This window comes from Labeo rohita, unplaced genomic scaffold (assembly GCF_022985175.1).
Source record: "Labeo rohita strain BAU-BD-2019 unplaced genomic scaffold, IGBB_LRoh.1.0 scaffold_104, whole genome shotgun sequence".
In the NCBI taxonomy this organism is placed as follows: Eukaryota; Metazoa; Chordata; class Actinopteri; order Cypriniformes; family Cyprinidae; genus Labeo; species Labeo rohita.
The window spans coordinates 318,350-346,345 of NW_026127164.1; the positions used below are offsets into that span (position 1 = coordinate 318,350).

Here is a 27,996-nt window from a genome sequence, read left to right on the forward strand (position 1 = left end):
AACTTAAATCAACCCAAAATGTATTGGTTATACTACAATCACAGTAAAAGGGCAACTGTTTCTTTAGCAAGACCACAAAATGAGCAAATTTCATTAATGTCAAAATATTTACAAATAGATGAATAAAACCAGGGGCTCATCTATTTTAAGTTGTTGCTCTTGTTTTAACGTAATAGGTCAGATGATCACGTCTACATGTGGATCGCATTCATAGTTTGAATGTACCTGTTGAGTACCTCTTTTAGCGCGCGTTAAGTACTTAAGAACATAAAAGCTGAAGTGTTTCAAACATACAAGCACAGTTCAGCTGAATGGGAAAGTTTACCCTCTTTAACTTTGCTCTGTTTTGTTCATCTGCTTTTCCCATTTGCTCTTTTTACACTGACAATCAATATACTAATAAATTGAACTAGATGCTTTTAACTGATTTCCTATTGAACTCTCAGTAACTGAACTGCAGTGCTCAAACTATTTCAAATATAGTGAGCTATAGTCAATCATAACATTAAATCTATTTTTTTTTCTGCGATGAATCAAACACAGCATCACTTTGGCAAACAGAAAGTGTCCGATAAACGGCTCCATTTTCAAACTCCTCCTCCGACTGTAAACAGCAAATCTCACTGGTTAAACACCGGTAACTAGCCATTAACTGAAAGTCAAAGGAAAAGAGACAGAGCCGAAAAGACAACTCGAGGAAGAAGCAAGGACGCAAAATGTATTTTTATTTGTGAATATGTTGAATGTCTAAAACGCAAGTGTATGTTACAAATAATCTTAAACATTTCCAGTGGCGAGAACGAATCTAGAAGCGGCTTTCCAGAAGGTAATTTGATTTGTTCATTTAACGTTTTAAGTATTCAGAATGTGTATATATATATATATATATATATATATATATATATATATATATATATGTATATATATAAATATATGTATATATGTATGTATATGTATGTGTGTGTGTATGTGTGTGTGTATATATATATATATATATATATATATATATATATATATATATGTATGTATGTATGTATGTATGTATTTTTTGTTTGTTTTTTTTCATACATGTGATATCTGATCTGATGAATGCCAGCCCGAATAATATAATATCTTTCAATAGAAGTAAATGTGTGTTAAATGCAGATAAAATTTGGAATGAGTCTTTTTCACTATCAGTAGATGGTGAAATCATCATAGATGTTTCATCAAAACATATCAAACACAGTTTTCGATCATTAATCGGGTATGACGAAACAAGAAGAAATGTTGTCCTGATATTCCGACGCATTTCATGATTTAAATGGGAACACAAGCTGCGTAAACTTCAGAGACAGACCAGCTTTTTTATGAGGCGCCACGTAGGATTTAAATCAAACTTCGCTTATCAATACATACATAAAACACGTGCATATACACCTAGAAATTACTTGCATATACATGTATACTGTTGGATGTTCAAAATATATATATGAAATACACGTGCACACTAATATGAAATCCATACCAATACATCTTTTATTAGTAATCAATACATATACACTTGTGAATAACTTGTATATACATATAAACTTAACGCATGCATACGCTAAAAAACACTCGCTTATACATATAAACTTGATCCATGCATATACACCTACAACAACACGCACATATACATATAAACTCGCTGCATGCAGACACACCTGTACACACTCACATATACATATAAACTTGAACCATGCATATACACCTAAAAACACTCGCACATACATATAAACTCGTTGTGCGCATAAACACCCATAAAACACTCACGCAAACATACAAAATACATTTCAGGTAAGACGCATGCTTGAGTTGTGTATATACATATATGCAAGTGATTTCATATGTGGATGTGCGTGAACTTTTCAGTGCAAACGGAAGGCATCTCAGTGTAAACGGAAGGCATTTCAGTGTAAACGGAAGCAGCGGCACTTCCGGCGGAATCTCCAGATGCCGGGGCATTTTAAAACGCTTAACGTGACTTAATGCATTAAAATAGTGTTTTAAAAAGACCTTTAATATAGCATACGATGTACCAGGGGCGAATTTCCACTGGGCACTTTTCAAAATCCCGTTCAGCACCGCCGAGAGTTCGCGCGATTGTTCAAACAAAACCGAAAGTAAAACGCGCACGCGCCTTCAAAAGCAATTTTAATACCGCGCGTTTAGAGCGCCACTCCCCAATGCGTGCAAATTAGACTTCATAACATATTTAGGATGTTATTAGTATGTAGGCTATAATAGGTTGTGCAGTTGTCTATAGCTCTCTATCGTGTTTAAAAAGTGTAGTCTCTGTTTGCACTTTGAATACTGAGAGAGCAGCCTACTATGGCTGCATTTATTGTTCGCACTTAATACGATTAAGAAAGGAATGTTTATATATATATATATATATATACTTATGGATATATATACTTATATAGACTTATGAAATCATACAGGAGAGAATAAAGCCAGTCAGTTGAGTTTGTAGCAAAACTTTTTATGGCGCTTGAGTGTTGTTGTCTTTTACTCATGGGCGTCGAACCATTGAATGTGGTGGGACAGGACCCACCCACTTTTAAAGACCAACGATATCGGACCCACCCACTTTTACCGTCTCTAATTCGGCGAATATGTCTGCGCCCTTTTTAGAGCGCCATCAGTCAAATCCATTCCCCATGACGAATGCACTTTTGTAACACAGCAAAGTAAATAAAGCATCTGAGTGTATCTGCTGCTCAGATACACCTAATCCTGCTCGATACTTTATTCTAACATTTAGATTAGTTCCTTCATTTTTATGTTTATTGAAAACAAATGCCTTTCCGATGTAAAATGAGATGTGAAAAGGCAGAAGAACGATTTCGGCAATAGGTGGACGCGAACTCGGGTCGTTTGCGTCAAAAAATACTGGATATTCGCTTTACCGCTTACGCCACTAGAAACACACTTCAATTGCCCCGTTTTGTAGTGTTGTCACGTTAGTGCGCAGAGGTAATATACATAGTAAGGCACCACACTACAGAAAATGGCATATACTCCCCACCCACATTTATTTTGCTTCCGACGCCCATGCTTTTACTGCATTGTAATAATTCATACTCAGAAAGTAGAACAGAACATAGTTAAAACTATTTAAATAGAGACCAAAATTTTTCAAACATGATAGAGAGCTATAGACAACTACACAACCTATAATAGTGTAAGGCGTGGAGTTTTAGCTGCCCGTGGGTGGATGTAAATAAAGACGATAGACTTGAAAATACCGACGACTAGTAATTTTTATTGAGCAAAGGCCTAGAACTCGGGAAGAGATCAACACTAATCTCTGTGCCCACCACAATCTACTCTGCTCTCCTCCTTCACATTATAAGACCCTCCTCCTCAGAGGACGCAACACCAACATTAAAGTCCTTGACAGAAACATGCAAAAATAGAATACAATTAATATTAAATAAACAACTTCACAATAGCCTGCATACTAATAACATCCTAAATATGTTATGAAGCCTAATTTGCACGCATTGAGGAGTTGCGCTCTAAACGCGGGGTATTAAAATTGCTTTTGAAGGCGCGTGCGCGTTTTACTTTCGGTTTTGTTTGAACAATCGCGCGAACTCTCGGCGGTGCTGAACGGGATTTTGAAAAGTGCCCAGTGGAAATTCGCCCCTGGTACATCGTATGCTATATTAAAGGTCTTTTTAAAACACTATTTTAATGCATTAATCACATTAAGCGTTTTAAAATGCCCCGACATCTGGAGATTCCGCCGGAAGTGCCGCTGCTTCCGTTTGCACTGAAAAGTTCACGCACATCCACATATGAAATCAATTGCATATATGTATATACACAACTCAAGCATGCGTCTTACCTGAAATGTATTTTGTATGTTTGCGTGAGTGTTTCATGGGTGTTTATGCCCGCAACGAGTTTATATGTATGTGCGAGTGTTTTTAGGTGTATATGCATTAGTGATGGGAAGTTCGGATCATTTTACCGACTCGGACCTTTGAGTCTCGTTCAGCAAAATGAACGAATCTTTTTTCGAGTCATTTCGTTCATTTTGTTCATTTTAGCAAAATATAATTAAAATGTTACGTTTTACCTCCCTAACACATCTACTGCTTACACAAACGTTGATCACACTACAAACAAAACAAAACTATAATGCTATAAGAAACAGAAAAGATTCATTCATTGTTTATCTGGGTCTTTAGTCTATGATTCGCTCACCTCACCTCTTATCTGACAAGTTTTCGGGTTTGAGTCGTTCGTTCATCACGTGACATCCCCGTAAGGTGAACGAACGACTCTAAAACAGTTGAACTAATTCTAGTACAGAACCTAATAGGATGTTGCGCATGCGCGACTGAACGAATCACTCCCCGAGACGACTCGTTCGTCCCGAGTCACATTAAAGATTCGTTCAAAATGAACGAATCGTTCAAGAACGACCCGTCACTAATATGCATGGGTCAAGTTTATATGTATATGTGAGTGTGTACAGGTGTGTCTGCATGCAGCGAGTTTATATGTATATGTGCGTGTTGTTGTAGGTGTATATGCATGGATCAAGTTTATATGTATAAGCGAGTGTTTTTTAGCGTATGCATGCGTTAAGTTTATATGTATATACAAGTTATTCACAAGTGTATATGTATTGATTACTAATAAAAGATGTATTGGTATGGATTTCATATTAGTGTGCACGTGTATTTCATATATATATTTTGAACATCCAACAGTATACATGTATATGCAAGTAATTTCTAGGTGTATATGCACGTGTTTTATGTATGTATTGATAAGCGAAGTTTGATTTAAATCCTACGTGGCGCCTCATACTTTTTATTACAAAAAAAATGCAAGAATAGCATACAAACAACACATCACATTAAAGAGAAACAAAATCGGACAAGCTTATCTAATAAAACATTAACCACGGCTAGACAAATTAAAATAATGTTAGCATTACTTTCATGCACCTACTTTACTTTTCGATACAGTCGTCACGTATTAGATCAAACTGGAGTTGTTCAAATAAATGTATATTTTTCATCCCAGAGTTATTCTAAGAGAACTGGTTACCATCTCAATCCTGACATCAACTCCAGATTTGAGCGCAGTGATTTGAATAGCATTATACTGTAGAACACTGGAGATGAATCGTAATAATCACTTAAATCACATATAATGAAATTATAACCGTATATATATATGACCGTCACAACACCGACAACACAAATGGCTCGTTAATGTTTCACGTTAAAATGTAAGATTACACATATGGTAGGGGATCATCTAAGGTGAAATAGGTTCTTTTAACTGATAATCTGCCCGCGGCTGCACGTTACTGCTGGAGAAATACTCGGAATATACACTGTTTAAATTTTATTTTTAATGTTATTGTTTTTTTATTATGCGCAATGTAATGTTGTTATCATAACGAACACCTGTTGAACGTCAATTCTATTGCTCTTTAATGTGATGTGTTGTTTGTATGCTATTCTTGCATTTATAAATAAATAATCTGGTTTGTCTCTGAAGTACTGTGCATATGCAGCTTTTGCTCCCATTTCATCATACCAGATTAATGATTGAAAACTGTGTTTAATATGTTTTGATGAAACATCTATGATGAATTGTTCATTAATAAATCACAACTATCCATGTTATGGGCATTGCCATTCATACAGGCTACAGCGGAAGTTATTTTACACAACTATTCGACGCTTCCGGTCTTCGAACACGGACCATGAAAAAGACCCATACTAGTCTGACAGGTTCCTGATGTTTAGAGGTTTGACACTGAGTCCAGTCTCCACTTCACAGGAAACTATCAGACGAGTTTAAAGGTGTGAAAAATGTAACTATTACAAAGAAAGGCTGACCAGAGATCATTTCAATTTATGATTGAGGATGTGAACAACAAACAGAAAGTTGAAGTAAAATTTACTGTGCTGCTGAATTGAGAGAAATGAAACTACTATTACATTAATAAAATTATTACACCATTGACAATAAATTAATAAATAATTTTGATTATTTTTGCATGTATGAAGTAGTACAGGCATTGTGTGCGCACACGTACTGTATGTGTGGTCTACAATGAACAGAGGAAACAAAATACAATGTAAAAGTTGTCAGTGTAAACAGTGTTATGGGTATCATACTGAGAAAGAACATTCAGTATCAGTAATAATTAAAGTTATCAAATATGAGGTAGTATCCGTAAACCACAGCGTTACAGTACTGTAAAATGTATTCAGGTCAACTGCATTCAAGTGTATCATTTCTGTAGCCTACCATAGACAAGTGTACAAGTTTAGCTAGTACAGTTCACAAATGACAAAAACTAAATATATAAAATATTTAAGTTTGAACAGCTTGGAAGGTAAACAGATAACCTACTACTTAATCAATCATCCAGACTTGTCCAGACTTGTTCAGGCATTAATAAGGTTATATACATAAAGATACCCCTAGGGGTCGCTGGGCTTTCAGACACTTATATACACTGCCATCCAAAAGTCTGGACGATATCAGCATAAATCCTTATCATTCTTTGGTGATGCATTAAAGTAACTTGACATTATCATTGAAGACCAACAATAACAATTTTCATTTTGATTACATAATAATGGCAATATGTACATGTCAAAGTCAGACATGTCTTTGGTGTACACTGGTGTCACGAACCCACTCCTGAACGTCAGTCCACTCGCCACCAGAGGTCGCTTTGACATTCACATCACACTGACTGTTACACCACACCCCGGACTACGTTCCCCATCAGCCATTGTGGCCATCACCTGTACCCAATCAGAGACACTATTTAAACCCCGGACTTCCTGTCAGTTGTTGCCGAGTATTGGTTTGCGTTTAGCACTTGTCGTGTCTTAGCAACTGTACGGAGCCCTAGTCAGTTTGTTTTCGAGTTTAGTCTAGTCTTGCTGTCTATACTCCTGTTAGCCATTGTCTGACCCTGCCTGCTATGACCATGTCTTTGTCTCGTCCTGTTAATAAAAGTTTGCAATTGGATCCGCCCGCTTCACGCTTCATTCTTCATCACGTAACAACTGGTATTACACAAATTATATAAAACTATACTGTCAGTGCACCATAGTTATGCAAATGAAGAAGATTAACGTGTTTGTTTCAATTCATAGGGATTGAAACCTTTCGATAAATGGTAGGCTAGATTCCTTATGAATGATTCCAGAGATTCCTCTAATGAATATCTAATATAAATACAACTTTATTTCTGTTGAGATTACAAGAAAACAAGAATGAAATATCATCATGCAGAAATCATACATAGCCCTAGGGTTTCTGTACATTTTGTAGCATCCAAGCAAAGAGAAGGGCTTTGACTAATAAACTAAACATTAATGTGCTGTGCTTCACTTTAACACAAATGTAACAGCTAACCATAAGTCATCAAACATGAAATAGATTTTATTATGCAGCAGTTATTATGCACTGTTGATACTTTTGGGGGAAAAAACACTAAATCAGTAATAACAAGTACATCTACTGTAATGAAACCTTTAAATATATTTATCACACTTATCACATGTAAAAATTCTTTTAGAAACTTTACGTATGCCACGGTCACGGTGCCGCCTATGATTGGTTTGTACTGTGACGTTGCTGTGGGTCTGTTGTCTGCCCTCCCTATCAATCCCATTCAAAAATCGCCACGGACTGATGGAGACAGAAGGGTAGACTGCTGCTCAGATCCTTGAGCAAGGCACCGATCCCCCAACTGCTCCCCGGGTGCTGCATCATACTGGGTGACAGGGAGGTTGTGGAGATTATGATTTATTACACATGATCATGATGTTTTCTTTGTTCACAAAAAATTAAGTAACCTTGTCCGACATCTTATCAGAATTCTCAGCCCGAGTCCGACCCGAGTCAGTCTTTTTCCCCCTTTTCCCAAAACAGCATATACTAATGTTTCATCTATCAGAATAGTCCAGTTTTATATGTAATGGCAAAGTGATTATTTCTTTTCGGTTTTTTTTTAAGTCTGAAATATGACATGAAAATTGGGCCGAAGCCCGGCCCTAGGGGCATAAAAAAGGTGGGGCCCATCAGGCGTGGCCTAAAATGCAGGACTCTAGACCAAGTCACCATTTTAGTTGAGGGGCTACAAACATGATGAAGTCAATTAGAAGCTAATGATTAGTTAATGATGACTATTGGATTTGGATGTCAACAGAATTCACATACAGTATTTACTGTGATTGGCCAATGTTGGGGTCTGTCCATTTAACTATTTATTTTTTTGAACAAAGAAAACATCATGATCATGTGTAATAAATCATAAATCATGATCATGTACCCATCTTAGTTAATGACTTAATTAAGGTGTTGTTCATCCATGAAGTCATGAATGAAAGACTTTGAACTCATGTTAGTTCCTGATAATTCATGACATAGTAATTTATGAAGTAATGCATAATTAATGCATGAATTCATGGTAATTCATGTTCCCTTACCGTAAAGTGTTACCACGAAGTTTGATTTAAATCCTACATGGCGCCTCATAGCAAACAGGCTGGTGACAGTTGATTCATTTACACACACACACACACACACACACAATTTTTTTCCTTTGAGTCAAATCCATTTAGCCATTGTATTCTAAAAATAAAATAAAAATAATGAAATGTCAGTTCAATAACTGGTATGTTTTTGTGTGTTTAGTATGGATAGAGTAGGAGTGAATGTGATTGAAACAGCAGCTCTAGGGAGACCCTTCCAGCTGGGGATGCTGTACGACTGCAGGAAAGATGCTCTTATACCAGGTACCACAACACTGACAGTTTACTTTCATTTATCCAATTCTATCTGTGATCATTTACCTGATGACTCCGGCTGATTATACTGAACTCAGTTTCTTTGTGCTCAGAGAATGGTTAGCCAAAAGTTTTGTAGCTTATATCATTTGACTATATTAAACTCTGACTATATGAAACACTTTCATTCCTATCACAGGAATCACACTGTGGGATCCAGAAAAGCTCCAGCAGAGCATACGAACCCGTCCCCAAATTAACACCAATTTCAAAGTCAGGGCTTCAGACTCCATTGAGGACAAATCAAGCTTACTGAACATCGACAGCTCTCTGAAACTCAGTCTTTTAGCTGGACTGGTCAATGTGACAGGAGCAGCAGAATATCTTAACAACACCAAGATGTCTTTCAGACAGCAGAGACTGACGCTGCATTATCACTCAACCTGCAGATTTGAAGAACTGACCATGAACCACCTGGCACCTGAAAATATAATTCATCATGAGGTGTTTGATAATGATGCAGCGACACATGTGGTGACAGCAGTGCTGTATGGAGCAGACGCCTGCTTTGTGTTTGACAGAGAAGTTTCAGCAGATGAGAAATAAAGACAGTAGAAGGAGAAGCAAAAGTGGTCCTTGAGAAACTCAAATTCATTTCAGGAGATGCAAACATCAATCTGAAGATGAATGAAGATCAGAAGAATGCAGTCCAGAAATTCACATGCACATTTTATGGTGATTTCCAGTTACCGTCTAACCCGACCTCTTTTGAAGAAGTGCTGAAGGTTTTCACTGATCTTCCAAAACTGCTGGGAGAAAAGAAAGAGCTGGCGGTTCCTCTGAGAGTTTGGCTTCATCCTCTGGACAAACTTCACACAAAAGCTTCAAAACTTCAGAAACACATCAGCATGGATCTAATCACGATGACTGAATCAGTGATTGAGAGTTTAAATACAACTGAGATGAAATGCAGTGATCTTCTTAAAGACTCTCCTGCTCTGACTTTTGCTCAATTTCAGAATAAAATACTGCAAATGAAGCAAAACTGCAACAATTACAAACTGAGACTCATGAAGAGACTTAGCTTTCTGCTGCCAAACATCCGTGGAGACAAGATGAAGGAAACTGAGCTGAATAATCTTCTTCAAGAACATGATGAGTCTCCATTCAGAGGAAGAGACCTCACAGAATGGATGAAAGAGAGAGAAAGTGAGTCTGAGATCATTAAATCAGTCCTCAGACGGCTGAAGGATGCTGGTGCACAGGTGAAAGTCAATCTAGATGCCATCTGGATGGATTTGGAAGATGAAAATCTGGTCTGTTACACATTCACATCATTGGACTGGACAGATGTGCTGCTTCCTAAACAAACCAATTATCTGAACCCTTCAACAAAAGGAGAAACTGATTCAGAGCAAAAGTCTTGGCTCAGTTCTGATGTCATGAAGAACATGAGGAGCAACGTGGAGATCTTTAAAAAGTTGATGGATTCAAAAGACTGTAAACCAGCCAGGTTCATTGTGTCCTCAAGAGAAATGAAGAATAATCCTGGTTCCTGCATTCTGCTGTATGAACATGGATGTGATGAAGCTGTTTGTTTTATTCCTCCATCCAAACCAGTCTGTCCAGTCACTGAAGAGGTCAAACAAAACACAGTGGTTCTGAAGGTTCCTCCATCATGTGCTGATACAGTGGAGCTCAGATTACTGTATAAACTGAAGCAGGACTCAGTCTGGACGTCTAAACCTGTGATGAAGAATCAAAACACAGTTACTCTGACTGATCTGAGATCAGCAACTGAGTATGAGATCAGATGGGCAGCAGTGGGGAAACTCAACTACATCACAGATGGTGACGTCATCAGAGTCACTACAGAGGTACAATGATCAATCTTCAAAAATCAGATGAGGAAAAATTAATCTTATTCATCTTAGTATTTGCCTTATAGTTTGTCTAATATTGTTAATTATCACATGCTTATTTCAGGGAAGAAACCGATCAGTAATGGGTAAGTCTTTTTTTTCACACACACACAAAAAAATAAAATCATTGACTTTAATCTTGAGGGAGAAAAAGTTGTCAATCAATAATCAACACTGACATCATTCATCTCTGATTATCAATATACAAAACACAACTATACAAACACATAACTCACAATAAACAACAAATTATACGTCACATTAAACATGATTCTACATTAAGCACACAAAAATGAAGAAAGTGATGATTGAAACATCGGTAATACACCATTATAAAATAACACCAATTCACAGAGATGTTGTCTTTTCAGATTTACGTCTGAGAGTGTTATGATCATACTTTCAGAAGTCACACATTTTTGATGTGAACGTTTGACCACTGTAGTGTAAACCAGTTTCTTGTGTTTCCTGTAACAAACCTCAGTACACAAGGAGACGATAAAGATTCCTTCACATGTTTGTTTGTAACAAGCAGGACTCGTAGGAAGCGTGTAAGATCCAAGTGCAGGCTTTATTCAAACAGATCGTGGTCAATACAGGCAGGGTCGATGTCCAAACAGACAGTGGCAACGAAGACAGAACAATGGTGTAATTATTCAAGCAGGCAGAAAGTCAAAAACCAGAGAGGGCAGTCCCAAAAGTAACAAACAAACAAGACAAAGAATGATGGCAGAACTAGACAGAACTATGGCGGGAAACAAAAGGCAAAACTATGATAATAAAACAAAACCGTGGCAATGACAAAAACAGCACAATGAAAACAGGGAAAAACACTTGGTAGAGTCCACAAGAGCAAAACAATACTTAGCAGCTTCCTGTTTGGCATGGCCTGCCTTTTATAGCTGACAAACAGGAAGTTACCAGAGAAGCAGCAGAGGGAGCAGCAACAGGCAGTCAATGGGCGAGGGCTCCCTCTGCTGGCGTGGCATTACATTGTTTCATTAAACCTCATCACTTTAACTTGCTCTTCAAAGATTCTCATCAAGCTGTTGTTAAACCAAACACTCTAGAAACCATTAATTAAATCAAGCTTAACTTTAAGTGTTTGTTCATGTACTGTATTTAGTTATTTAATTGAATGTGGATTTAAAAACCTTTAATACTGTAAACTTAAATTCAGACTTAAAATTACCTGACACAGAGCCATATAAATGACTAATATTTAGTTTCTCATTTAAGAATACTGTGGTTTGATGAATCAAGGAGCCACCAGCTACTTGAACGCAGTTCTGCAAACCCTTTACATGACACAGGAGTACAGGGAACATGTGATGAGGTAAAGAAATCACTATCACTGCCTCTGCTTTGTTGTGATTATCACAGTGAACATGTGATGTTGTTTAATATTTAGACTGGAGAGAAGAGAGGATTCCTCTGATGGCGACTTCATTGAAGAGCTGAAGTCACTGTTTGATAAATTAGACAAAGAGTCTCGTCCAGTTTCAACAGCTGGGATCTCAAGGAGCCTCGGCATCACTGATGGTTGATTTCTGAAAGACCATTTTGTGACTTACAGCAGATAATAAATGCTATAGCTGTTTTATTATATGTTTGTTCTTGTTCTTCCAGTTTATAAACACAAAGATGCAGCAGTGTATCTGGATTTGATTCTGAGCAAAACTCCTGAACCCTCTGAGGTGAATTTTGTCTTTATTCTGACGCTTTTGACTGCTAAATATTTACATTGTAAATACAAATGTTTACATTTCATTGTTATGACTTTAAGAAATGTTTGCTTTTAGTAAGTTACAGGACATCATTAACTAACTGTGTGTTCATCAGTTTGTGATTCACATGTACAAAAACATTTGACCAAAAGATTATCTGAATGAAAACACATGGTCTGCAGTGTTTTAGGTTCTGAAGTAATTTTGTTTTATAAATAATAATAATAATAATATATATATATATATATATATATATACACAGTCAGGTCCATATATATTTGGACACTGACACAATTTTTATTATTTTAGCTGTTGACCAAAACATATTCAAGTTACAGTTATACAATGAATATGGGATTAAAGTGCACACTCTGAGCTTTAATTTTTAGGGCAGTCTCATCAAATTGGTAGAAAGGTTAAGGAATTACAGCTCTTTAATATGTACCTCCCCCCTTTTTCAAGGGACCATAAGTAATTGGGCAGTTGACTCAAACGTTGTTTCATGGACAGTTGTGGGCTATTCCTTCATTTTTTCTACATCAATTAAGCAGGTAAAAGGTTTGGAGCTGATTCTAAGTGTGCCATTTGCATTTGGAAGCTGTTGCTCTGAACCCATCATGCAGTCAAAGGAGCTCTGCATGCAAGTAAAACAGACAATTGTTAGGCTTCAAAAACAAAAGAAATGCATCAGAGAGATAGCAGGAACATTAGGAGTGGCCAAATCAACAGTTTGGTGAATTCTGAGAAGAAAAAGAACACACTGGTGAGCTCAGCAACATAAAAAGGCCTGGACATTCACAAAGGACGACAGTATAGTGGATGATTTGATGATCCTCTCCATAGTAATAAAGAAGTTTTACAACATCCAGCCAAGTGAAGAACACTCTCCAGGAGGAAGTGTGTCACTGTCAAAGTCTACAATTAAGAAAAGACTTCACGAGAGCAAAATAGAGAGGGTTTACCACAAGGTGCAAACAAGGCCAGATTAGACTTTGTCAAAAAACATTTAAAAAAGCCAGACCACTTCTGGAAAACCATTTTTTGGACTGCTGAAATTAAAATCAACGTGTACCAGAATGATGGGAAGAAAAAAGTATGGAGAAGGCTTGGAACAGCTCATGATCCAAAGCCTACATCATCATCTGTGAAACATGGTGGAGCAGTGTAATAGCATGAGTATGCATGGCTTCCAGTGGCACTGGGTTACCGGTGTTTAGTGATGATGTGACAGAAGACAGAAGCAGCCAGAAGAATTCTGAAGTGTATAGGGATATACTGTCTGCCCAGATTCACTTAAATGGAGCAAAGTTGTTTGGGCGGCTCTTCATAGTACAAATAGATGATGACCTAAAACATACAGCAAAAGCAACCCAGGAGTTTTTAAAGGTAAAAAAGTGGAATATTCTGCAATGGCCAAGTCAATCTTCTGATTTCAAATTGACTGAGCATGCATTTCACTTGCTGAAGACAAAACTAAAGGCAGAAAGACCCACAAACCAACAACAACTGAAGTCAGCTGCAGTAAAGGCCTGGCAAAGCACCACAAAGGAGGAAACCCAGTCTATTGTGATATCCATGAGTTCCAGACTTAAGACAGTCATTGCCTGCAAAGGATTCTCAACAAAATATTAAAAATGAACATTTTATTTATGATTATATTTATTTGTCCAATTACTTTTGAGCCCCTGAAAATGGGGGGTCTGTGTATAAAAATGGTTGTAATTCCTTAGCATTTTATGTTATATTTTTGTTCAAACCCTTGAATTAAAGCTTAAAGTCTGCACTTCAATTTAATCTTCATTGTATTCTTTTAAAACTATTCTAGTGGCATACAGAGCCGAAATTATGAAAAGTGTGTCAGTGTCCAAATATATATGGACCTGACTGTATATATATATATATTTATTTATTTATTTATTTATTTATTTATTTATTTATTTATTTATTTTTATTTTTATTTTTTTTTATTAGCTTGACATGACAATGAGATTAAACTCTAATGAAATCAGTTTAACCATTTGTTCAGATTTAAAACATTTAAACACATATGAGTCTAAGGAATAGTGTGATGCAGATAATGTTCACTTTAAAGCTGCTCTGATTGATGTCCTGATTATTATTATAGCTGTAAAACCAATTGACCTGGGAAATCCTGACTTGACAATTCAGGTTATTAATAAAGTCTTGTCTTCACACTGTAGATTTTTAAGGGCACTACGAAGAAAACTGGTACATGTGATTCATGCAACAACGTTATATCAGAACAGAGTGATTTCTTCACAATGAGCATCTCTCTTACAGAATCAAATAATGTGGTAAGTACAGTTCAGCTAATAGCTCATTATTCTGATTTTTTTTATTATGTTTTTTTTACCTCTTGCATAAATGAAGAACTGAATTTTAAAAAACAGTCTCAGATCACCTTCAGACCAGTGGATAAAATGGCTCTCTGTATTCACCATGACTGTCTTCTTTGATCATTTAGGGCTCTGCTTTGAAGAAACACCTTGATCAAATGCGTGAATCTCCTCTAAGCTGCAGACGCTGTTCAGATAGAAAAACCAAGACAAATGCAAGTGTCTTCTCCATCAAATCTGATGTGTTTACAGTGTTCATTTCAGCTGAGATTTACATTGGAACTGTAGATGAATTAATCAGGTCTGCTAACTTTACAACAGTTTTATGAAAACTCCATAAAAAAACTCTATAAACCTGCACAGGAATCATTTGTACGGCATTAGTGACTAAAATCACTTTTAGACAAGCCTCTAATCGTGCATGATTATTTATCCACACAAATAAAGAAATATGTAAATATAAAACAGAGAAATTATAACCTTGTTGTTCCTTCAGAGGAGTGATGTTGACTTTCCACAAATACTGATTCTACGATTAAGAAATGTTAAAGATGACGACCTGAGAATTCCTGCACATACTGAGGTAATTCAGTATTACAGTGATTGAGTGTCTGTAACAGCAGCAGTGCTCAAGTATGAGTTTTTGCCTGAATATTTGCTGAATGTTGATGATAAATGTTTAATTAGTTCAAATAGTGTTTTCCTTTTTATAATTAGTGTAATGAGGAGAAAATGTGAGCTTGAAACACGTGTCCATCTGTGATCCACAGGCCTTCAGTGCCGACGAATCAACTGTAGCTTATAACAATAATTCACTGAACAAAAAAAACTGTAAAAACCATAGATAACAGTAGATTTAATCAAGATAATGGACAAAAATGACTGGTGATTTGCATATAAAGAATACTTGATTTTGATGTTTTACAGACATGTAGACAATCACATTCTGTTCATCAAATGTATTTGATAATGATTAAATGACACGATAAACATGATTCCTCTGTTCCTGACAGGTTTCCTCCCACAGCTATGATCTGTTTGCCATAATAAACCTTTATGGTACATTGAAGGATGGACACTATAACACAAACATCAAATCTGATGATGGAAACTGGTACCGATGTGATGACAGCCGTGTGTTTCAGGTACATATAGACATGAACATATGGTTACAAACATGGTTTAAAATGGATTGACTTTCTGTAAGTCTTAAAGAGGTGATGACATGAGAAAACAAATTTGCCTGGATCTTTTGGTATATAAGAGATCTCTGTACTGTTAAAACATTAAATAAATGTTACCATTACCATTAAGCTCCAAAAACAGCTCATTTTGGATCCAGTGGGAAAAGGTGACGTCACCTCGCCCCAGTTGTTTGCATAAACTCCGCCTCCAGACAAAGACATTGACATAGGCCCCGCCCACTGGCATTCAGTCACTAATGGCTTGATTAAGTTGAATGTGAGTGTCGCATCCCGTCAAAAGCAAATAGAAATGACAATCACTGCTCTATCACTGGATACAGATGCACATTTTCTGTCTGTCGTCAGGACAAATGAGTGAAAGAACGTTTGGTGCTTGACGTGTTTGGTGTAAACAGCTAGTTTGTGTCTTTGTACAGATATCAGCAGGATCCCAGCATAACGAACAAGTGGATAGTTTATTTTTATCTCAGATTGTGTTTGTGGATTTTGTTTTGTAAATGAGGCTCAGTGTCCTGGAGAGTCACAAAGAAACATTTGCTAAAAGATGAAGCAGAACTAGATCTGCCTGTAATAAGTAAATTATTTCATAATGCTTTGTCTGGAAATGACCAGTTTATTTTTGATCGTGTTGTCAAAACACTCACATGCAATAGCGAGGTGGTGTTGATACGGTTTCCTGTGCAATGATGTTAGTCAATAATAACAGTGGCCAAATACTGAGTCTTAAAGGACACGGCACTGAAAAACAGCCTGTTTCTGAGAGAGATTCAGAATTTGGGTTGAAAACAATCATTTTTCCACTTGTTTTGTGTGTGTGTGTGTGTGTGTAAACAAAATAAAAACTTCATTAACATTATAAGTAAATCTCAAGGAACATATTCAAATAATAATAATAATAATAATAATAATAAGTCCATGTCATGACCTCTTAAAAAAAGTACAAGAACTGCAATTGTTCAGGTTTAAAATTTGCATATTCCTCAGTTTAATGAAATAAAAACAGCAGTCACACATGTAAATGTTATATCATTATATGATGCAAGAGTGAAAATATAAGTGTATTATGAATGTACATCATGTGCATTGTGTCTCAAAAAATATATTTCTTTTGAACTTTTTTTTAAAGATTCCTGAGACAATGGTTGCACACAGGAATCCATTCATGTTTAATGTGACAAGACATATTCGGAAAATGTTAGGTCTGGGCGATTCAATCAGGTACCAGACATTTGCTACACACACAACTGTATTTATGATATTGTAATTGTTATCTAAAAAGATTGAAAAGTGCATCTTTATTCACAGGTCACCGGCGTATCTACTCTTGTACAAACGCTGTGAGTATATTATTACTACTAAAGCCTGAAAAATGTTCAGAGAATTTATCCAAACAAGAAACATTGTAATCCTATTTTTTTTTTTTTTTTTTTTTTTTTTTTTTTTTTTGCATTCTGCTTTTACAGGAATTGCCAGTACTAAATGAACAGAGAGTGGAACAGCATCTGAGACAAAATGAAAATCAAAAACACACAATAAGCAAAACCGAACCTGGTTTAAAGGCTTCCAGTCTATAACTGTAAATGCTTTTTCTTTTTTTCTTTTTTTTGGAAATATCTCCATTCAGCAGCTGATGATTTGAGACCATTGTGTCATATAAGAGAAATATTCATATTGACGGCACATTGGTCTCCTGCAGCAGGATTATAAAATACTGCTCTATATACTAAACTAGTTTGAAGTTGAAATCAAAATTAATTTCATTCTCTTACATGAATATAGTAAGACTTGCTTGATAAGAATCATATAACTGTCAAATATTAATAAAACTAAATAATGATTAAGTGTTTATAAAGTCAGTCTAATTATCCACTGACACATGTAGAATGTAATCCGTCATGCAATCTAATAAAATATATAGAACGAGACTGTGATGAACACAATCAAGACAAAGAATCCTTATGAGCTGATGGGAAAAATAATGGAACAACTGGAATAAAAAATGATCAATGACACTGTTATAAAAGGATATTGTTCAGAATAATATGAATTCATGTAAACCAGTAGTGATGTTTATTATATTAAAAGTCAGTACTGTGATCACATAAGATGAAATATGTCACATAAATATATTTGCATGTTACATGGAATAAACAGAAACACTGACTGTGATCAATACATTGCCTGACACCTGTCAATATTATAACAATAAACTGTATACTAATACCCTGGAGTCAGCATTTTTAATTATTATTTTTTTATTAACATGATCTCATTCATATTAAAAAAACAAACATTTTCCAAGTAGAAATCTTTTTAAAAATCTTTTTAAAAATCTGTTTCATGAGTGCTGTAGTGTGTGATTCAGCAGCTCTGTCTGATATTTTGTGACGTTGAAATTAAATTTTTTGTTTGTAGTAAGTTTACATGTAATAAGATTCACCAGAAAAGGTTTAAGAATTATCATGTTTAAAACATCTTAAACTTTATTCTGAATAAAACAAAAATTCAGAATTTTTCCTTTTGTTTGGTTTTTACTTTTATTAATTTATGCAGATTTTTTATTTGTAAGTTTGTGTTTGCCCTGAAAATGCTGACATGTCATTATAATTTATTCTACTATCTACTATAAAATTGATTTTGTTTTCAAGACAAAGAAGACAAATGGCATTCTGTACACTTAAATCACCTTAAAAAACAGGGACATTTGTGCTGCCGTCAAAGGTTTACCATCATTTTTCCAACACACAATAAACTAAATAAAACAAAACTAATAAAATAAACAGTTGTTTGACCTATATTACCAAACAATGTTTTATATCTGTCTAATAAAGATTAAACAGAAAAATAAAAGCCCCATCCTCTGGCCGTCCACTGTGATTTCTGTAATTGGATTATTTTTTCTTTCTTTTTTATCTTCAGAGTTCTTGTTCTTCTGCTTTCTTCTTCTTCTTCTTCTATTTTTTTATATGTTTTCTGGCAGGTGTCAAACTACCTAATGTTTGAGGTCCATAGCACCATCTACTGTCCTGGAGTGTTTTTTTTTTTTTTTTTTTTTTTTTTTTATTGCTGAGTTAAAAAAAAATACTTTATTAACCCTCTGGTGTTTGGGCATTTTAGACCGAAAAAAAAAAGTTAAAACTTCTTAAAAAAAACTACTTCATTGGAATCGTATGAAACTCAATGACTTTTATGGCAGTCGGTATAGTCTCAGACGTCACACTCACAGAACATTGACTAAACGTCTGACGCACACTTATCTGGAAACACTTCAGGAGCTTTGAAGTTGTTCTTCAATGTTCGGCCTGGAAACAAAAATGCTGTGGTGCCAAACCCCCTCATGAAAGAAGAAAACTGTCCTGTTTAAACTGTGACAACGAGCACTTATCAGGATCAACTAAACGCTGGATTTTCAAAAGTATGTGAAAAATGTAAAGTTCGCAGCACAGAATCTTTAACTCTGTCAGAGAGTTTTACACACCGGTCTGTTATTGTGCCGACATTTCCACACCACGTTTAGCCGCAAAACCTGCTAACTAGCACGTTATAAGCAAAAACCCTTATACTCACTTCTGCTGTAAGTGAATCTGGATCATGAATGATTCGTGTAAACACAGACGGATATATGTAGATCAGGAGGTTCATTCCCTTCACAAACAAACGTCACAACAACAGGCATCTGAGAACGGCTCGATTTGAAAAAGGGGATATTATTTTTACAGATTGTCCTTTGTAGACACGTGTCAGGTTTTGAAGAATAAAGAAAAGAAAAGTTAATCTTCTGAAATAAAGCAGCAGTGCCGGCCTGTAGGTTTGTGGGGCCCTAGGCAAATGAATGAAAATGGGCCCCATCGAAATTTGACAAGTGAAGAGAAAGAACATAACATAAATATTTCAATATTTAAGTGTGATTGAGTATTAATTGTAACACATTCAACAAACATTTAAAAATATTTAAACAAAATTTAAAAAACAAAAATAAAATAGCAGTGCAAGTGAGTTTGAGTAAACAGATACACATGCATCACAAATACATAAAATATAAAGAAAGTATACACAAAACTAAATAAACATAGGCCTACTAATATCCATAAATTATAAGAAATGCAGGCTATTTTGACTGTTTTGTTTTGTTTTGATTGATGAAAAAAACTTTATTGCGTTAGACACTGGATCCAGGTCTGATCATGGGCATCACTGCAAATCATAAAACAAGTACTACAGCAATAAATATGATGTATATAACAGTCAAAACATCTTTTTTTCCATCACCAGAAAGATATCGTTTGGATTCCATTTCTACCACAACTTCACTTTAATCTCTCCATCATACTTTCATTTCAAATCATTTAAAAATAGCATTAATGTGTCACAAGACTTCATTTGGAAACACTATTCTGAGAGGCAATAAGAAGTGAATCCCAAAATCTAAACCATAAACTCAAAATCAGAACTGTAACAAGAAAGGTTTTCAAAAATGACCAAAAATAATAAAGAACAGTGAGTTTGTTGTGCCTGATTGTAGAGCTGCACAATTAGGCCAAAATGTTGTTTTTATTAATATGACTAATTCTGATTATTGTTATTACTAAATAAAAACATTAAACAAAACAATAATTATTGCTAATGTTTATCAATATATTTTGCAACTGCAGCATGACCTATTAACATGCAGGAGGACTAACTATACATGTTTAGAAAGGTATGAGGATATATTATAATATTATGATTAAAAATTTTTGACAAAAAAAAAAAAGAAAAGAAATAAAGAAATTGGTCAGAAAATCTCATGCATTCACTGAGAGAGAGGAAGAAAAACTCCTCTACACTGGAGGAAAAAAAAAATATTATCATTCCTATTTTTACCCCAAATAAGGTGTTGTGAGCATTAGCTTTCTTTCTGTTTTTCAAGCCACATCGTGTATTTTTATATGAATAAACTATAGATGCAATGCAATAATCAACAGCCTTTATCACTATATAAAATAATGATTTTGCCTCGTTCTGGGATGTGAAACCACGTCAGATCACAAAAGGACATTTTTTCAAACACTCGACTGATGTTATTAAAAGAATTTGGAGCTAAAAAAAATAAAATAAAATGTTCTCAATACACAACAGGTTTGTAAACAGACTCAAACCCATGCAAAATCCATGCACACGTCCTACTGAGGTAAATTTGAATACACAGACTGATTATTTTTTCTCATACGTTCAACACATTTGCTGAACTGTACAGCCCTGGTGCGTCACCCTAGTTATGTAGTCAGACGTATGTAGTCAAGAGTGATTTGAAAGCATACAGAGCTGTCTGCGCTCTATAGCTCATGCGGTACTTTGATTTTAAACACAGATCTTTCTGTGCATCGTCGCTTCGAGTCGAACGCACCTAAAAATCCAATTGACAACCTTGCGGCCGCGGGGCCCTCCCCTTAAAGCGGGGCCCTAGGTGACCACCTGCTTCACCTGTTGGACGGGCCAGCACTGTAAAGCAGCAATATCTTCTCTGGTAAAAGTTATTAGAACCGTGTCCAGGGACAAGCTCGCCATCGCACTGCTCCGACCTTATCAGCCCATTATCAGCCCGTTTGTATCCTGTTATTTGATTTGCTCTTGTCGCTTATGATGAAACAGCTGATGATCTTGTCTTCGGAAAAGATTATTTTATTCACTTATGTCAGAAACAAACACTGAGATTCAGGGCTGTAGAGGTCGTCTTTAGGTGCTGATCCACCATCTGATCTGGATACGGACTGGATCTGGTGCTTAAGGTGACCTCGGAATAAGAAAGAAACAGACTAATATTAGCGTAGATGCCATTCTTCTGACGATGCACAGAGTACATCGGGTGTTATGGGAAGTGTTCCCGCTTCCGGTTGACCTAATTAGTGCAGCCTAACAATCCTTTAACAGATTTGAATTATAAGAATGTGGATTTGTTATGTGTAAGCAAGGTTAAAGAGATGGGTCTTTAATCTAAATTTAAACTAACAGTGTGTGTCTGCGTCCCGAACAGTGTAGGGTAGATTGTTCCAGAGTTTGGGTGCTAAATAAGAAAAAGATCTGCCGCCCGCGGTTGATTTTGATATTCTCGGTATTATCAAATTGCCAGAGTTTTGAGAACGCAGCGGACGTGAGGGACTATAATGCGATAAGAGCTCGCTCAGGTACTGAGGAGCTAAACCATTCAGGGCTTTATAAGTAATTAGCAAGATTTTAAAATCTATACGATGTTTAATAGGGAGCCAGTGCAGTGTTGACAGAACCGGGCTAATATGATCATACTTTCTGGTTCTAGAACTCTAGCTGCTGCATTTTGGACCAGCTGGAGTTTGTTTATTAAGCGAGCAGAACAACCACCCAATAAAGCATTACTGTAATCGAATCTTGAGGTCATAAATGCATGAATTAATGTTTCAGCATTTGACATTGAGAGCATATATATATATATGTTGATTTCAGTCACTCCCACAACAGCATCACTGACACTGACTGTGTGCTTAAAGCAGCTGAGCTTCTGCTGAACACAAGAGCAGATTCACACCATGTTTGTTCTGGGTCTGATCACCTGTGTCACGCTGAGAGGATTCAGTGCTCAGGCAAAAGTGGTCGATAGTTTTGAGGAGTGTAAAGAGTTTTTCTACAATGGCAAAGAACCAAGTGCAATGGATCAGAATGCCAAGAAAATCTGTCAGAAGCTGGAAAATTCAGAACATCCTTATTATGCTACTCTGTACTCGCCTTATCATAAGATCCCTCTCTACAGCGCCTACACACTGGACCCTAAATGCTCAAGCAACACTGAAAGGAAAGACATCTGGAACCTCGAGCCACAGGTGACTATGAGCTTAAGACAAAAGACTTTCAGTAACCGATTAAACTCTGCATTCCAGAAGAAGCAGATCATTAAACTATTAGTCTTCATTCTGTTTTGTCTTGGTGAACAGTATGAAAAATACATTTAAAAAATGCAAAATAAAAGAAATAAAATTACATTGGATGGTACTTTATTGAACACCCTTATACCAAACAGTAAGCATTAAAGTGTCCACTAATAGACAATGTAGACAGTATAAACACAGTTTCCCCCTATGAAATTGGAAAAAAAAAAAAAAACCTAGAAAAGTCTTTTTTTTTTTTCTCAGCCTCAGAAACCCCTTACACAGAGACACCGTCTGCTTTTCGTACAAGTGAAAAAACATCAAATGACCATGTAACACAATATTTCTTCTGCAGATTTCCCAACCTGAATCCCAAACTGAATATATGGTCCGTGAGGATCAAAATACTCAAAATATTTACAAAGAAAATTCAAGCCATCAGCAGCGACTACACCGGATATGATCGTGGACACCTGAACCCCAGCAGTTTCCAGTCCGGTGACGGCCGTAATGCAACGTTCACACTGACCAACGCTGCACCTATGGATGTATGTTTCAACCGTGTCCACTGGAATAGATGGGAGCGCAAGCTAAGAAGTTTTTTATTAAAAACACTGGCCAGGGACAGTTATTACGCAACAGCTTTCATTGTCACAGGTACAGTACCTGATGCCAGTAAATGGATACCATACAGAACAATTCCTGTAAGGGTGTCAGTGCCCTCTCACATCTGGACAGCTGTTTGTTATAAACACCACAGTGATGACAAAAAGTCATTTTCCTTTGGCTATATGGGGGAAAACAACCCTGCAGGGCCTGACACACGTCTGATGAGTGTCTCACAGCTGAATGATGAGCTGAGCTTTAGTTATAGATTGCTCTCAAGGACCCTGCCATCTTTTGCCATTTTTTCTGATAATTGTTTTGGTATCAATAATAAATTAGCTAAAGTTCAGAGCGAGTTTAAGAAATTAATCAATCTACAAGAGAACCACGCAGTCCAAACGAGCTCAGGCATACGAGACACTTATCAAACAGTGAACAGGGCCGTCTGCGGTGACAGCACATCTGTATACAGCAACAACATTGACTTGAGTCAGATGACCGTAAAATTAGCCTTTGACAGCATGAGCACTTACTACAACCTTAAGGTTTTAGCTGGAAGTGCTAGTTTTATAACTTATGGCAATCCACTAAGGAAAAAGCAAGGTGAGCCCAGAAAAAGGGAGGTGTCCACAGGGTCAGATGCTGTTGAATGCCAGCTGGTCCCAGAGAATCAGAAGAATGAGAAGACTGCAGCTGACGGCACATCCTGCTATAATGTCCATGAATCTGATTACAGCTGTCGATGCTACACAGGAGGTGAAACGGTGCCCTGCTGCTCCACTCCCTGCCTGTACATGGACAAACTCAAGGGCTACAGGTGTTACTCAGACCAGAAGCTGATCGAGTGCTCACCTCCATACTCGCTCATCACAGTTAATGGAGAGAGATGCAGGAATGATTTCCCCTGCGCCACATATGGCTTAGACTATTACTGGTGCTTTAACTTTAACAGTGACCGGAAACACTGCAGCCCTCCACAGTCCTCCTCCACAGTATGGCTAAAAATGGGCACTGTGCCAAATATGGCTACAGATATACATGGTGCTACACGGATGATGATGGCAATTATGACCAGTGCTGTAGTTCTGATGACTGTTATTCAGCTGTGAATGGACAAACCTGCAGGTCTCATCACCCCTGTGGCTACCGTGGCTATAATCACCTGTGGTGCTACACAGATTATGAAGGAAACTGGGATTATTGTTGCACAAACTGTAGCTGGTAGATGATTTACAGTGTTTATTACAATTAATACTAAAGTATGACTTTGCAAAGTTGATTGTGATTGTACTTGCATTACTAACAAACATAAAGTGTCTCATACATGTTTCTGAAATTAACACAAGCTTAAAATGTATTTTTCCTTGATGATTTGTTTGCAAAAACAAAAGGCTTATTAAAAACATCCATGAACCTATTCTTCATTTGCAAATTCTTACACAAAGTAGTATGATTTGTTTCCAATAAAAACAAATCTCTGACATGTATAGATTCACATAAACACACACACATACACACCTACACAAAGCTTGAAGAACAATGATGTGATTTTCACGAGTTATAATTTAAGCGGTGTCTGTGTTCACATGCATTCACAAACACCCAGAACTCCCTGCACTTCCACTCCATTTTAACTCAAACATTTATTTGTGTAGTGATTTACACTATGTACATATATATATATATAGAGAGAGAGAGAGAGAGAGAGAGAGAGAGAGAGTTTTGTTTGTTTGTTTGTTTGTTTTTGTTTTTTTACAAAAATGATGTCTTAATAACGAGATATGATCTCATTTAAAAGATGTGACACTGGACCACAAAACCAGTCATAAGGGTCAATTTTTTAAAACTGAAATTTATACATCATCTGAAAGCTGAATAAATAAGCTTCCCATTGATGTACGGTTTGTTAGAACAGGACAACTATTTGAAAATCTGGAATCTGAGGGTTCAAAAAAATCTAAATATTGAGAAAATCACCTTTAAAGTTGTTCAAATGAAGTTGTTAGCAATGCATATTACTAATCAAAAATTAAGTTTTTATATATTTACAGTAGGAATTTTACAAAATATCTTCATGAAACATGATCTTTACTTAATATACTAATGATTTTTGACATACAGTGGTTTTTAACTATTACTACAAATATATCTGTGCTACTTAAGGCTGGTTTTGTGCTCCAGGGTCACAAATGTTCTTGTAATAATGAGACGCTATCTCATTAAAGCTCCATATTTTCTTGTAATTACAAGATGTCATTAAAACGGTTAATATATGGACAGAGGATTCTATGGAAACACTTACGTATTTTTGTGCAAAGATTGGTCCATATTTCACCAGTTAGAGTTTGATGAGGCCACTGACACAATTAGTGATTACATTAACTTTTGTGTAGATAATGTGGTAGAAAAAAGGACGTTGTGGTTTATCCTAACAACAAGTAATAGAACTCAGCAGGTCAGAGTCAATGGGACACTTTCTGAGGTCAGATATAGTAATACAGGAGTGCCACAAGGTTGTATTTCATCGCCTATGCTTTTTGCTTTGTACATGAATGATTGCAGGAGCACATATATTAAAGGGGTCATCGGATGCTAAGTTCACTTTTTCATGTAGTTTGAACATTAATGTGTGTTGTCAGTGTATGTACAAATCTACCCTATAATCATAAAAATCCATGCAGTGGTTTTTAATTAATCTGTAAAAATAATATCCCCTTTTTCAAATCGAGTCGTTCTCAGATGCCTGTCGTTGTGGCGTCACATGACAGAGGCCACTCCCACAATAGTTGATTGACATGAGCGTCTGACCTCAGATCAGCTGTAACAGTCAGACCTCTTTGTTTTGATGTCGGAGCAGGGATGTAAGTTAGACAAGAATATCTCTGATTGAGTGATTGAGGTGTTGTGTTGCTGGATGTAATAATGAACATAGTGGCCGTCATTTACTCCCGACATCTGAGCCGCTGAAGATGCAGTGGATTACGTTTGTTTGTGAAGGGAATGAACCTCCTGATCTACATATATCCGTCTGTGTTCACACAAATCATTCATGATCCAGATTCACTTACAGCAGAAGTGAGTATAAGAGTTTTTTTATGAATCTTTGCGATCGCCTTTCCTTATAACGTGGTAGTTAGGAAGTTTAGTGGCTAGACGCGGCTAATGTAAACAGGCTCGTCACTCCACAGAGAGAAGAGAGGGGCGGGGCGAGCAGAGCTCATTTGCATTTAAAGGAACAACCCCTTAGAACGAGATGATTTTTGTAGAGCTGATTTTGGCAAGGTAAAAAGGGTGTTGTTTTACAAAACCATTGAGAATTTTAAATCAAAGTATATTAGAGAAAATGTGGAAAATTAACTTGTGGAAAATGGGCATCCGATGACCACTTTAACAATTATATTATGAAATATGCTGACAACACTGCCATTTTAAGCCTCTTACACAAATATATGGATTTATCATCCTATTACAGTGAAATAGATACTTTTATTCAGTGGTGTGACAACAACTGTTTAGTGTTAAATGTAAAAAAGACACAAGAAATGGTTCTTAACCCTAACCCACAAGCCTGTGATCATTAAAGACACAGTGATACAGCAAGTGACATCTTACAGATACTTGGGGTTTTACATGGACAGTGTTTTTGTTGGAAGACACATACTGACAGTTTGTGCACACGACTACAACAGAGACTTTATTTTTTAAGAAGGTTGAGACTGTATGGGGTGGGTAGCAATATCTTGCTTGTTTTTTACCGAGCCATGTTTGAAAGTCTTATCTGCTACAGAATCACAGTCTGGTTTGGAAACTTGTCTGTCCAACTGAAAAGCAAACTGACCCATATCCACAAACTAGCCATGAAAGTTATAGAAATAGTGAATACCAGCTGCTGCCATCAGGAAAGAGACTGAGAATAACACTGTGTAAAACCAATAGACTGAAACTTTCATTTGTTCCTATCTCGATAAAACTGTTGAACAACACACTTAAAGCATATTAGCACTTCACCGTGTTTTGCATTTTAACATACTATATATATATATTGTTGTGTTTTTAATGCATGTTCTTAATTGTTTTGTTTAATTTTTCTTTATTTATTAGTATTGTTTGTTCAGAGCAACATGATAGCATTTTGTCCAAGATAAATTTCCTCTCGGGGACAAATAAAGTTTATGCTTAAAACAATGTTTTCTCAATATAATGACATTTGTCATAAAAACAATATGTTCTTCCTAATATAACAAGACACAGTATGTTTAATTTATATTATATGGTTAAACAACATATTTTGTTTACATGACGTGCCATAGGCCTTTATCCACTGATATATAATAGAGAATTGATATAAATCAGTGCTGTCACAATCACGCCAGGCTTTGCATAAGACTGACCAATACTGAGTAGTCTACATCTTGGATAAGTTTCACATCTACAGCACACATTACACACATTTATTTTCTAGATGTCTAATGAATACAGAAAGAAAGA

General features: G+C 36.2%; 1 protein-coding gene and 1 pseudogene across 1 annotated transcript; both read left to right on the forward strand.

Moving 5' to 3' along the window:
* Window positions 1-652: 652 nt before the first annotated feature.
* On the forward strand, window positions 653-18,449 carry LOC127157334 (uncharacterized). The gene is made up of 14 exons (XM_051100574.1): window positions 653-826; window positions 8,722-8,822; window positions 9,013-10,690; window positions 10,800-10,821; window positions 11,975-12,071; window positions 12,147-12,277; window positions 12,365-12,432; window positions 14,664-14,777; window positions 14,948-15,034; window positions 15,316-15,402; window positions 15,833-15,964; window positions 17,151-17,242; window positions 17,330-17,361; window positions 17,488-18,449. Coding segments are annotated over exons 3-14 (2,058 nt in total). The 5' UTR covers window positions 653-826; window positions 8,722-8,822; window positions 9,013-9,496; the 3' UTR covers window positions 17,490-18,449.
* Window positions 18,450-22,566: 4,117 nt separating this feature from the next.
* On the forward strand, window positions 22,567-24,733 carry LOC127157335 (uncharacterized; annotated as a pseudogene).
* Window positions 24,734-27,996: the final 3,263 nt, after the last annotated feature.